Below are 13,206 nucleotides of genomic sequence, written 5' to 3'. Positions count from 1 at the left end.
GCCAATTTGCTCGTTTATTTTATATCTTTGTTTCCAATCCCACTGTAATTGCACCAATAGATTGGAAAGCATTCAAAGAAGATTCCTTTGGGGAAACATGGAAAAGGAATTCAAATATCTTGTAAAATGCAGCATTCTCAAACAACACGTGCATAAGGGAGGGCTTGGCCTTATATCTCTTCTTACTTTCAACAAGGCTCTCTTGGAACAAGGCTCTCTTCGGGAAGTGGTTGTGGAGGTTCATGTCTGCGAGGAATTATTTTTGGATGGAAGTTATTGCCTCTAAATATGGCCTTCATCAGCAGTTAGGTCTCCAAGGAGGTTTCCAAAGACAATGGTACTAGTGTTTGGAAATTCATTAGGAGTGGGTGGGAGAATTTCTTCTCTCACATTCATTTTAAGTGTGGGAAATGTGTTTTTTTAGCATGACATTTAGGGTGGCGAGTCCCAACTTAGCTTTTTTTTCCCCTTCCGTTTGTAGGCTTGCTTGCGATAAAGATGCCCTTGTATGCCATCTCTGCGAATGCTTTAATCATGGGGACCTTTTAGAATGTTCCTTGATCAGGAATGTTTATGATTGGGAGATTGATACTCTTATAAATTTTTGTAGTAGCCTTTACAATGTTCAGAGTCCGGACCCTCCAATAAGCTCTTTTGGGCCTTGAGCAAGGTGGGTATTTTCATAGTTATCTCTTAATGTAATCACCTTAGTTGTTTGGTGCAATGCATCAACAATTTTCCCTAGAAGCTTGTTTGGGAAATAGCAGCCTTTTTGAAAGTCGCTTTTCACTTGGGAGGCTGCGTTGGGTGTCATGAGCCAAGTTGGTTAGGGCATTATGCTTGCCTGTGACCTCATGTCTTGTGTGCATTGGATAAATTACCATAATGTAAACAGTAGTATAGGTTTTATGCTTTGAGTAGGTGTAAGACATAGTGTAAAGGGGAGTATGACCTCTCAAACAATTTGATGTTTCCTAGCACCAGAGTTAAAATAACATATAAAACTCTTTAGGGGAGGGTGAGTATTTATCAGTCTTGTAAAACTTACTGGCATTAGTTAATTGTGTTTAGCCTACTTGCCTCCTTCGCTCAACACACGTTGCTTATGGAGGCATTGTTAATAAATTATGTTACTTCAATATTTATCACTTGCTTGCCATTTACTTTCATGAATTGCTTGCTGCTTCCGCTTACTCCTCGTTCAACTGTTGTGATGCGATAATCTTCAGCTCTCTAATTAAGCAAGAGTGCTTTAGCTAGTGCTGCATGACCCTTCACAAGGTGTGGAATATTTGGCCCATGAAAGTTAGCATCATAGCTTGGTTACTTGCTATGTGAATTTAGCTGCCTTCGTTGTGGGATTTTTCTAAGCATTGTTAATAGACCATATCAATCAATACTGAGAGAATTGAAGCACTAGAGGTGCAGACTTATACAACGAACAATGTGGCCATGGAGATGGTCAAGCTTGCTAAAAGTATTGATGCTTTGGAGACATCGCAAAAACATCAACAGATTTCTATGATGGAGATGTCAAACAACCTCCATGCGGCGACAGAAACTTTACAAGCGCAGATGGCAGATTTAACTACAAAGATGAACCTGCTGGTTCTTGCTATGGGAACTCCAATTCTACGGAGTATAGTGGAACTACGGTGCCAAAAGCCAGAACGTTTGTTGGTGCTCGTGATGCTATGGAGTTGGAGAACTTATTTGAAAGTAAGAATACTTTCGTGTATGAGGACTAACTTAGAACATGTGAAAGTAGCCATTGTAACAATATATTTGGTTGATGACGCTAAGCTATAGTGGTGTACAAAGTACGATGAAATTGAGAATGGATGTTATGTAGTTGATTGTTGGGCAAGCTTGAAGAGAAAACTTAAGATCCAATTCTTTTCTAAGAATGTGGAGTACAATGCTCGATGTAAATTGAGAAACTTTAAGCACAATGGTTCAATTAGGGAGCATATGAAATAGTTTTTTGCTTTGATGTTAGATATTCGGTATATGTCGGAGAAAGACAACTTGTTTTATTTTCTTGAGGGGTTGAAACCATAGGCAAGGACAAAACTTCATTGACAAAGAGTTCAAGACTTGCCTACAACACAAGTTTCACAAAACGCCTGATTGACAATGTTGGACAGAGTTCCACAACATCCAAAAAGAGTGGTGTGGGTGGAAATAGTTGAAAGTCTTTCAAGAAGGGCAAACCCAAAAGTGGGGTAGTTGACACAAAGGCATCAACTTCAAAAGAAGCCTTGTTGTCTTAATCATATAACACACGCAACGGTAAGGGTAAGATGGCATGCTTCTTATGTCAAGGTAGGGTTGCCGATTGCCCTCACAAGTTATCCTTCAATGCCTTACAAGCTTCCGTTGTAGAGGAGGCATTGTAAGATGATGAGGATAAGGAGGAAATCTCGAGGATGGGTGCAATGTGATTAGTTAATGCGTTGGAGTGGTAGAAAAAAGAGAAAAGTTACCCATGCTAAAGGGTTAATGCTTGTAGATCTATGGATCAACTGAAAGAGCACCCGTGCTATGTGTGGTACCGGGGCTACCCATAATTTTGTTTTATAGGCAGAACCATAGAGACTCATCTTAAACTTAGAGGACTCAAACACATGAAAGTGGTTAACTTCGTAGCTTAGCCTACTCTAGGAGTAGCCAAGCCAGTGACTGTGAAGCTTGGACAGTGGGCATGACATGCGAATTTCATAACTATGCCATTGGATGATTTTCATATGGTTCTTGGAATGGAAGTCTTGAGGGAGATTAAGTCAATGCCGATGTCATTTTCTAGTACCCTTTGTTAGATGAGAGACCACACTTGCATAGTGCAAGCCATTGTGAAGAAAGAAGACTATAAGAAGTTCTCTTTTGCCATGCTACTCGAGAAAGGATTGGGGAGGTGTGAATAGACATATCTTGTTGTGCTAGTGGTAAATGAAGACTTAGGCCTGCCTACTACCATCCAAGCTGTGTTGGATGACTATAAAGTTGTGATGCTTGACAAATTACCTCACAACTTGTTTCCAAAAAAGGGTTTGGAGCATGAAATTGAGTTGTTACCAAGAGGGAAGCTATTTGCTAAAGGGCCAATATTGGATGGCCATCCAGAGTTAGTAGAGTTAAGGAAAACTTGATGAAAGTTATTTGAAATGGGATATATATGTCTTTCCAAAAGACCGTTTGGAGCATTAGTGTTGTTTCAGAGGAAATATGATGGGAGCATGTGAATGTGTGTGGATTATTGTGTGCTTAACAAGGTGACTATGCATAACAAGTGTCCCATTTCAATGATTGCTACTTTTTTTGATCAATTAAGTCATGCAAGTTACTTCACCAAACTAAACTTGCGCTTAAGCTACTATTAGGTGAGGATAGAAAATGGGGATGTACCGAAGATGACTTATGTGACACAGTATGGGGCATATGAATTCTTGCCTTCTTGGTGATGCCATTTGGGCAGACGAATGCGCCGATGATGTTTTGCACCTTGATGAACCAGGTATTCCATGAGTATCTCGACAAGTGTGTTTTGGTAACCTGGAAGACATTTTTGTTTATAGTTCCATTCTAGAGTCATTAAGAGTATCTACAGAATGTGTTTGACAAGATAAAGGTGAACACTCTTTTTGTAAAAAGAGAGAAGTCCTCTTTTGTTCAGTGGAGCATCAAATTCCTTGGTCACGTGATTGAGCAAGGTCATATCCGGATGGATATGGAGAAGGCGAAAGCTATTCAAGATTGGAAGATTCGAACGACAGTGAAGAAGTTGCATTCCTTTCTTGGACTTGCCAATTACTGTTGGAAGTTCGTGGAGGGGTACTTGAGGAGAATTGCTCCTTTGACATAATTGTTGAAGAACAGTCATGGGTGGAAGTGGGCAAAGAAGTGCCAGAAATATTTTGACAACTTGAAGGATGCCATGATGTGAGATTTGTTGCTCATCTGAACATCATGAAATCTTTCGAGGTACAGGCAATGCATCCGATTATGCCCTTAAGGGAGTCTTGTTACAAGATAAGCCACCTATTGCGTACGAGAGTCGAAGCTTAGTGAAGCTGAACAAAGGTACACAACTTAAGGGAAGGGGAGATGCTAGCGGTGATACATTGTCTTCGTGTGTGGCAGCATTACCTGTTCGAAATATAATATAAGGAAAAATTTTTACTAATAAAAATAATATTAAATAGAAATAAAAATACTTTTTAGAAGCTGAGGCGTGGAAGGAACATTGTCCCTAAAGCCGATTTTGCGCCTACGAAGAACATTTCTCGGGGCATTCAGCCACTGCGGGCACTAACTCCAAGTTTACTTCGCTGGCTTGGTTTTGTGTGCACTCACAAACATCAGAGCTTTAGGAGATGGAGTGTTATTTAATTACCCAAAAAAATGTAAATCTCAAAAGAGTAGAATATAAAGTTGTTTTGAAGAAGAAAAATGTATCTTGAAATGAAGTTGGATCACGGTTTATATAGGTAAAATTTTATATAACTTCCTGTATCATAAATACGAAACGTAAAGTAGTAGTTAATATTTTAAAAACTTTAAACTAAAACGTTAAATTTAATGTATGCTTAATTAAAATAAAAATGACGACTATTATATAATATTTATTAAACATATATTTTTTAATTTGAAACATCCAACATTAATATCAACATTAATATCAACAATTTGTGTATTTTCTAAGTTTATGGACTGCATAAGTTTTGATGTTATTATTGCTTTCTTGCACGATGAGTGCATGCTTGAGTATTGTGTATTTTATATTAATTTTATTTGTTTCCCAAATTTCTTATCTCTGGTATAATCGTGTTAGAGATATGTTATTTGCGTAATAATATTTTACTTAACTTATTTAAATATGATCAGATTTGGAAATATATTGAAGTGTGGGGGTTATAATTTTATAATAGCTATAATATTGTTTGAGATTTATTATATTTGAGTCTAAGTAAAAAAAAATTGTGGCTAAATAATAGAATTAGAATTTTTTTTTTTTTGCTTCTTATTTGTGGTCTTAACTTGTTTATTTAAATGGGAGACGCATATTTGTATAAATGAGACGACAATATTATTTTCTATTGTTTTCCAGTAGATAATATTTTAATATTTTATTCTATTTCATTACATATATGGAAAAAAATTATCATCTATTTTTCCCCAATTATATGATTATGTGATTTTTGTAAGGCAAGTAAATTTATTATCTTTAATTGTGGGGGTTAATGCGTTTTGATATTCTATTCATTTGTGAAATAGATGATAGTGTATTAAATTAATATGCTCGATAATTATTATAAAATTTTTTTGCAAAGCAAGATAGGTGCAAATGAGGCACAATCAAGCAATAACATGATGATACAACAACAACAACAACAACAACAAAACCAAGCCTTAAGTCCCACTAGGTGGGATTGGCAATATGAATCCTTTTTTGCCAATTTATGCGATCATGGACCATTTCTTTTTATAGATTTAGGGATATTAAATCCTTACTCACCATCTCCTCCCAAGTTATTTTAGGTCTGCCCCTACCCATTCTACTGCCCCCTACAGTAACTAACTCACTCTTTCTCACTGGTGCGCTATTCGGGCTACGTTGCAAGTGTCCATACCATCTGAGTCGTCCCTCCCATATCTTATCTTCTATAGGAGCTACACGTAACTTATTGTGAATATGTTCATTCCTTAATTTATCTTTCAATGTTATATCACTCATCCATCAAAGCATTCTCATCTCGGCAACTTTTACTTTTTGGATATTATGTTTCTTCGTCGCCCAACATTCCGATCCATACAGCATAGCTGGTCTTATAGATGTTCTATAAAACTTCCCTTTCAATTTTAAGGGTATTTTAAGATCACGGAGCACACTTGAAGCACTTCTCCATTTTACCCAACCTGCTTTAACTCTATGCATTACATTATTGTCAATTTCTCCTTAAGCTTGCATAATAGATCCAACGCATCGAAATCTATAAGTGTTATTTATTTTTTCATCATCAAGTTTAACTTTATCTCCAATATTCCTCCTGTCATTACTAAAATTACATTTCCTATATTCTGTCTTTTTTCTACTTATCCTAAAGCCTCTAGATTCCAAAGCTTCTCTCCATAAATTTAACACAGTCTCTACTCCGTCCATAGTTTTATCAATTAATACAATATCATCTGCAAACAACATAAACCATGGAACCTCCTTTTGAATACTCTTAGTCAACTAGTCCATCACTAAAGCAAAAAGATAAGGACTCAAAGCAGATGCTTGATGTACATGTATGGTGATTGGAAATTCTCTAGTTTCTCCATCTATAGTCCTTACACTAGTCATTACTCCATCGTACATATCCTTAATGACATCAGTGTACCTACTACATGCACCATTTTTTTCTAAAACCCGCCATATAACTTCCCTAAGTATCATATTATATGCTTTCTCAAGGTCAATAAATATTATATGCAAGTCCCTCTTCTTTTCCCTAAACTTTTCCAATAAATTTTCTTAAAAGATATATAGCTTCTGTGGTAGATCTTCCAGGCATAAAACCAAATTGATTTTCTGAGACCTTCGTTTCTAACCCTAATCTTTGTTTAACTACCCTTTCCAATGATTTTATCGTATGACTTATAAGTTTAATTACACGATAGTTATTATAATTTTGAATATCTCCTTTATTTTTGTATATAGGTATTAAAGTGCTTTTCCTATATTCATCTAACATTTTCTTAATTTTTATAATTGTATTAAATAAATTAGTTAACCATATAATTCCATTATCACCTAAGCATTTCCAAACTTCAATTGGGATGTTATCTGGTCCCATAGCTTTCCCATTTTTCATCTTTTTTAGTGGAAACTTAACTTCGTTAACTCTAATTTTGCGAATAAATCTCATATTTTTTGTCTTTTCCTCACTTGACAATTCTAAGTTTAAGCCTTTTATCTTGTTTTCATTAAACAACTTACTAAAATAACTTCGTCATCTTTCTTTAATGTCTTTGTCCTTAACCAAGACAATATCATCGTCACTTTTTATACATTTTACATTTCTTAAGCCCTTACTCTTCCTTTCTCTAGTTTTAGCAAGTTTAAATATATCTCTTTGCCTTTGTTTTGTATCTAATCTATCATACAACTATTAAATGATCTGTATTTAGTTTCACTGACTGCCTAAGCAATAGCATGGTGATAGAGTCACCTAAATTTAGAGCCCTAAATGGCACATGAAAATTAATTCGAATATGATAATAACACACATAGATGTGTAATTTTATAGTGCATTGTCCAAGTGGATAATAGACACATAGCCATAGTATTAGCTTTGGTTAGTATATTTGTGGACTAACTAGAACTAATTGAATAGTAAAATTGAGCTATTATTAGTGTGATTACAAAAATATGACGGTACCTAGTATCAATATGGTCAAAATATGAGAATTGAGAAACAACTGTTGATTAATGATTTCCTTAACTAAAGGACCAACTAAAAAACTAATAGAAAGTAAACATCAAGGGGGATGTGTCTTAAGCCCTTAACTACTAATGATGGCAACCCATGTGATTGGAGATCCCATGAATTAGGTTCATTGTGATTGAGTAGTTTGGTGAGCATTATTATTTGTTTTGATCATTTGTATGGTGTTTTGAATGGTGCAACTGTAACGATTGTAAGGTTGAGTTGATCTCTTAATAAATCCATATGGTTTGTTAGGTGGTGTGTTTAGTTACAATTACACACTTCATGGATTCATCTATATGGCTGTGGAAGTCGAGCCACTTCCTATGAAAATTTACTGGGCTTAAACTTTCTAGAGCACTCATGAATATCCAAGTGCGTTGCATGGCCTATTCATACCACACGTAGGAGTTTTGTGTCTAGAGATGTTCTGTGAGTGATATGTTTATAGTGTTATCTTAAAAGAATTTGGTTCGAGAATTGTAATATTCACCAAGTTCTTGTAACTCATAACATATTTTCTCTAAGTGCAATTCAAACTGAAAGGTATTGTCACCCAATCATTACATCTCGTAGTTATTCAACACTGGTTTTTTTTATCTTTCTTCGTTTTTTATTAATTTGAACCATGTGGGGGATTGTTGATATTAATGTTGGATGTTTCAAATTAAAAAATATTTGTTTAATAAATATTATATAGCAATTGTCGGTTCTATTTTAATTAAGTATATGTTAGATTTAATAAATTAGTTTTAATGTTCTTAAAAACTACTTTAACTTTTCGTATTTATGATGCCTAAAGTTATATTTAATTTTACCTATATAAACTGTGATCCAACTTCATTTCAAAATACGTTTTTCTTCTTCATAACAACTCTATATTCTACTCTCATTTGAGATATATATTTTGTTGGGTAATTAAATGACACTACATCTCCTAAAGCTCTAGTGAGTGCACACAAAACTAAGCCAGCTGAGTAATCTTGGAGGTCGTGCATGTAGTAACTATATGCACCGAGAAATGTTCTCCACAGGTGCGAAATCGTACTTTAAGGACAATGGGCCTTCCATGCCTCAGCTTCTAATTAAGTATTTATATTTTTAAATTTTTATTTAATATTATTTTTGTTAGTAAAAGGGGAGCTTAGGCGCAACGGTAAGGTTGTCATCATGTGACCTAGAGGTCACGGGTTCGAGGCGAGAAGCAGGTTCTTGCAAAAAAGTAAGGTAAGGCGGCGTGCTATAGACCCATTGTGGTTCGCCCCTTCCCCTACATACGCGGGGAGCTTTATGCACTAGGCTGCCATTTATTATTATTTTTAGTAAATATTTTTCCTTCTATTATATTTTCAACATTACCTACTTGGGTCTAAGTTTGTGGTGAAAACACATCACTCGGTTGTCAGTCACTTTTTTACATAGCCAAAGTTATCATCCAAACAAACCCATTGATAGTAATTCCTAGTGAAGTCTAATATCTTATTTGGGCATAATGTGGGGTGGATGAACCAAATCATAAATGCACCAGGTAGAAAGGTTGAGGATGTGGCCTTACAGACAATAACACACTTGATAGTAAGGTTACCACAACAATGTGGGAGCATATTAAAGAGTACCTTTCCAAAGATCTAGTTGCCCAAAACCTAAAAAAGTAAGCAAAATAGTGCAAAGTGCACTACTTCTGGGTAGAAGATGGATTGCTGATGGCACATGGTAATTGACTTTTTGTGCCTTGATCTAGAGATATGAGGACACTACAAAGAGAGTGTCATGACACCATATGTGAAACAAAGATATTATTGGCTATATGTGTGATGATGTGGTTGAGTATACCCATACTTGTCTCACTTGCCAGCAAGACAAACTGGAGTGGAAGAAGACTGCAATGCTGCTGGATTGCCTTCAAACACCAATGAGACTATGGGGGAGTATTTCACTTGACTTCATCACTTGCCTTCCAAGAGTGGGAGACATGGGGTCTCTACTTGTGGTTATAAACAGATTTTCGAAGAATGATACTTCCATACCTGCACCAAAGTATTATTTGCCAGAGGAGACACCATAATTGTTTTTCAAACATATTATGAAGTATTGGGGTCAGTGTTTTAAAAGGCGAAGGCATAAGGCGAGGCGTTTTACCCTCCGCGAGGCGAGGCGTAAGCCTTTTGGGACTTTTTAAAATGATTAATAAATAAAAAATTATATATATAGTATTAAAATGAGAAAAATGTAAGAATAATGGAGAAAATATGTATTTCCAAACAAAATATTTTTTTTTTGCCCCTTGAATCAACTTCAGACATTTCAGCAGGGGCAGATTTAATTTGAACAATTAAAATATGAAACAAAAACCTGAGAGACGAATAAAAACTCAGACACATTGGGCAAAGACTTCGAAAGAGAGAGAGCAGATGCTGAGAGAGAGAGAGCATAGGCTTCGAGAGAGAGAGAGAGCGAGCAAATGCTTCGAGAGAGAGAGAGCAGAGGCTTCGAGAGGTAGAGAGAGCACATGCTTCGAGAGAGTAGATGCTGAGAGAGAGAGAGAGCCGATGCTTCGAAAGAGAGTAGAGGTTTTGTCGAGCTTCGTCCAGGTTTCGAAAGAGAGAGCAGAGGGTTCGCCGAGCTTTGTCGGCTTCGTCAAGCTTCGTTTAGGCTTCGAAAGAGAGAGTAGAGGGTTCGCTGAGCTTCGTCGAGTCTTCGAAAGAGAGAGCAGAGGCTTTGAGAGAGAGCAAAGGCTTTGTCGAGCTTCGTTCGGGCTTTGAAGAGACAGCGAAGGCTTCGTCAGGCTTCAATGACAGAGTAGAGGAGAAGAAGCTTCGCGGGAGACCGAAAGGCGTACGCCTTGCTTATGAGGCGTAAAAAAGCATGGTTTTTTGGCTGAGGTGTATGCTTTGTTGGCTGAGGCGAACGCTTTCTTGGATTTACACCTTTACGCATACACCTTGAGGCGCGACTCAAAGATGCCTTTCAAAACACTGATTGGGGTGTTTACAAAGACATCAGTGACCGATACTCAAGATTCATTGGCAACTTCTAGATAGATCTTTTCAGAATCCTCAGTTCATAGCTTGACATCTATTTGAGTTGCCACTTGCAGACAGATGGATAGAGAGAGATCAACGGGCTACTAGAAGAGTACTTGCGTTATTTCATCACCGCTAATTGGAAGAATTGGGTGCATTTACTCAATATAGCTCAGTTTTGTTTCAATGCTCAAAAGAGCTCGACAACCAACAAGAGCCTTTTTAAGCTTGTTATAGGCCAATAGTTGTTATTACCTCACACAGTGGATGAGCTATATAGAGGAAAGAGTCCAAGAGCATACATCTTCACCAAGGAATGGAGATAAAATGCAAATATTGCTAGAGCCTGCTTGGAGAAATCTTCTAAGTGAATGAAGAAGTGGGCAAATTAGGGGAGAAGACTGTTGCACTTCAATGTGGGTTTGGTGCTTGTTAAGCTCCATCTTGAATAAATTTGGTCACTACAGGTTCGAGATAGGGGACTACTTCGCAAATATGAAGGACCACTTCCTATCTTCACTAATGTCAGGAAGGCCTCTTACAATGTTGATCCTTTGGCTTCGATGGAGATGCATCATGTATTTCATGTTAGCTGTCTCAAGCCATTCAACTTCAACATTGAAGATCCAAGTAGAATTCAGTCAATCAAAGCACCTCCAAAGACAACGCAACATAACAAAAGAGAAGTTGAAGTCATTCTTGTAGATAGACAATTCACATCATCAAGAAGAAGTCAAACGAGTTCTTAGTAAAGTGGAAAGGCATTAGGGATAAAGAAATTGACTAGATTTTAGTGGAAGACATGGAATTGCTTGTGGATAAAGTTGTAGGGTACCTAGCGCGAAAGTCTAAGAGGACGTTGAGTACATGTGTAGAGGAGAATGTCATGAGCCAAACTTGTTTAGGGCATCATGCTTGCCTACGATTGCTTGTTTTGCATGCAAGGAATGGGCTACTAATATGTAAATAGTAGTATAGGTTTTATGCTTTGAATAGGCATAAGACTTGGAGTAAAAGGGGAGTATGACTACTTGGAAAATTTGATGTTTTCTAATGCCAGATCCTATGACTGCTTGTTTTGTGTGCATAGGATGGATTACTATCATGTCAATGGTAGTATAGGTTTTATGCTTTGATTTCATAGATGTACTATTATGACTAGTATATTTTTGTTATTTGTTGTTCTTGCTGTATTTGTTCCTCTTCCCCTTGATGCCCTGCAATTTACAATAATATTTCTTTGCTAATAAAATAATTATATTAATTGTATATACTAAGATTGCCCCTTATACCACACACTTGTCATTGATTTATTTTATATACAAAAATTTTTGTTCCAAGTTGTGCATTATTTTGTCTTTTGGCAGTTTCTAAAGTTTCATAAAAGAATTTTATGCTTTACTATTTAAATTCTATCATTTTTTAAAATAGAAATCAAATTTGACATGGACATTATTTTCTATCAAAATTCAACACTTTTAAAGCCTTGAAATTTTAGTTGAATTCAAAATTAAAGCCTTGGTTACACTCTAATGTAAAACTCATTAGATATCGTAGATGAGATTTATCTTGAAGACTGTTGGATTGTAAAATAATGGAAAGAAACAGGATAACACTGATATTAGTGAATGCCCTTTCAAAGTCGTCAATTAAATGTGATAAAGAGTGTATTTACATGTCTTGGAGAAAGAAAGTTCCATAGAAAACTCACATGTAATGAAGATTTAACCTAAATGATTACATAGCGAAAGAAATGGTAGCTACGTAACTATATTCTGCATGAAGAGTGTTCGGCCCACAATACACCACTTGCATTGCTGCAAAATCTTTTTCTGTGATCTGTGTGAAGAATGTTAGGCCAGTCCCCACTTGCAGCGATGCAAGTGGCATGTCTACACATTTATAAATTTAGCTGTTAGAAAACAAAACTTGATCAGTCAGTTCTTCAATTCTTTTAAACATTAGGCAAAGCATTTTTCCATCACACGCACATGCGCACACACGAGACACTTGTTTCTTTTCTTTTTCTTTTCATTTCATTTTCTTTCCCTCAAGTTGATGCTTGAAAGATGCTGCATCATGTGCTTGCTTGGCAAACTAAATTGTTCATTCTGATATGGATGTGTGGCCTAGGATGGTTTTTATCTCCACCATTTTGTTTTACTGATTTATTGTAATTAGCAATGATGGAGATCATCTTTGACGAACATGGTTCCAATTGTTCAGGGTTTTAAGAGAGTATTCAACGTGACGGGGGGTATTCATGCGTATGCTACGGAGGCCGATCCATCAGTACCAACTTACTAAAAAATGTTTCTTACTTTTCAGGTCTCTCTTTTCTCTCTTTATTTCTTCTTATTTACTTTATTATTTGTTTCAGATTTCAGAATTACGTCGCGTGTATCTTATTGTTTGGTATCTTTGAATTTTTCGTAGGTCCTCAAGAGAGAAATAGCAGGAAATGAGAATGTCTGGTGCAAAAATGTAATAGCTCTTTTTTTGCCCCCATAGTTGATGGCATTAATGCCCCGTCCAATGTAACCATTTGTTAGGGTTTTGGAAATACAACTTCGATCGAATCTAGGGATTTAGCATTGCCTGTTTGCGGAAAGAATGTTGAAAGATGGATTGCTTTTTTGCTCCCCCCCTACATTTAGGCCTTTTGAAACTTGGAAAAATATGGAGGAAATGAAAGAAAAATATGAAGAATA

At 36.3% G+C, this 13,206-nt stretch overlaps 1 protein-coding gene across 1 annotated transcript in view; it reads left to right on the top strand.

Moving 5' to 3' along the window:
* The window catches only part of LOC131149885 (rhodanese-like/PpiC domain-containing protein 12, chloroplastic), a 48,676-nt gene extending 35,470 nt beyond the window's left edge, over positions 1-13,206 (top strand). The window contains exons 8-9 of the mRNA XM_058100676.1: positions 12,722-12,823; positions 12,932-13,206. Coding sequence (XP_057956659.1) covers positions 12,722-12,802 — 81 coding nt within the window. The 3' untranslated portion in view covers positions 12,803-12,823; positions 12,932-13,206. The remainder of the gene's footprint in view (positions 1-12,721; positions 12,824-12,931) is intronic.

This window comes from Malania oleifera, chromosome 2, assembly GCF_029873635.1.
Source record: "Malania oleifera isolate guangnan ecotype guangnan chromosome 2, ASM2987363v1, whole genome shotgun sequence".
Lineage (NCBI taxonomy): Eukaryota > Viridiplantae > Streptophyta > Magnoliopsida > Santalales > Ximeniaceae > Malania > Malania oleifera.
Note: the sequence above shows the minus strand (reverse complement) of the source record. Positions and strands in the feature narration are given on the sequence as shown.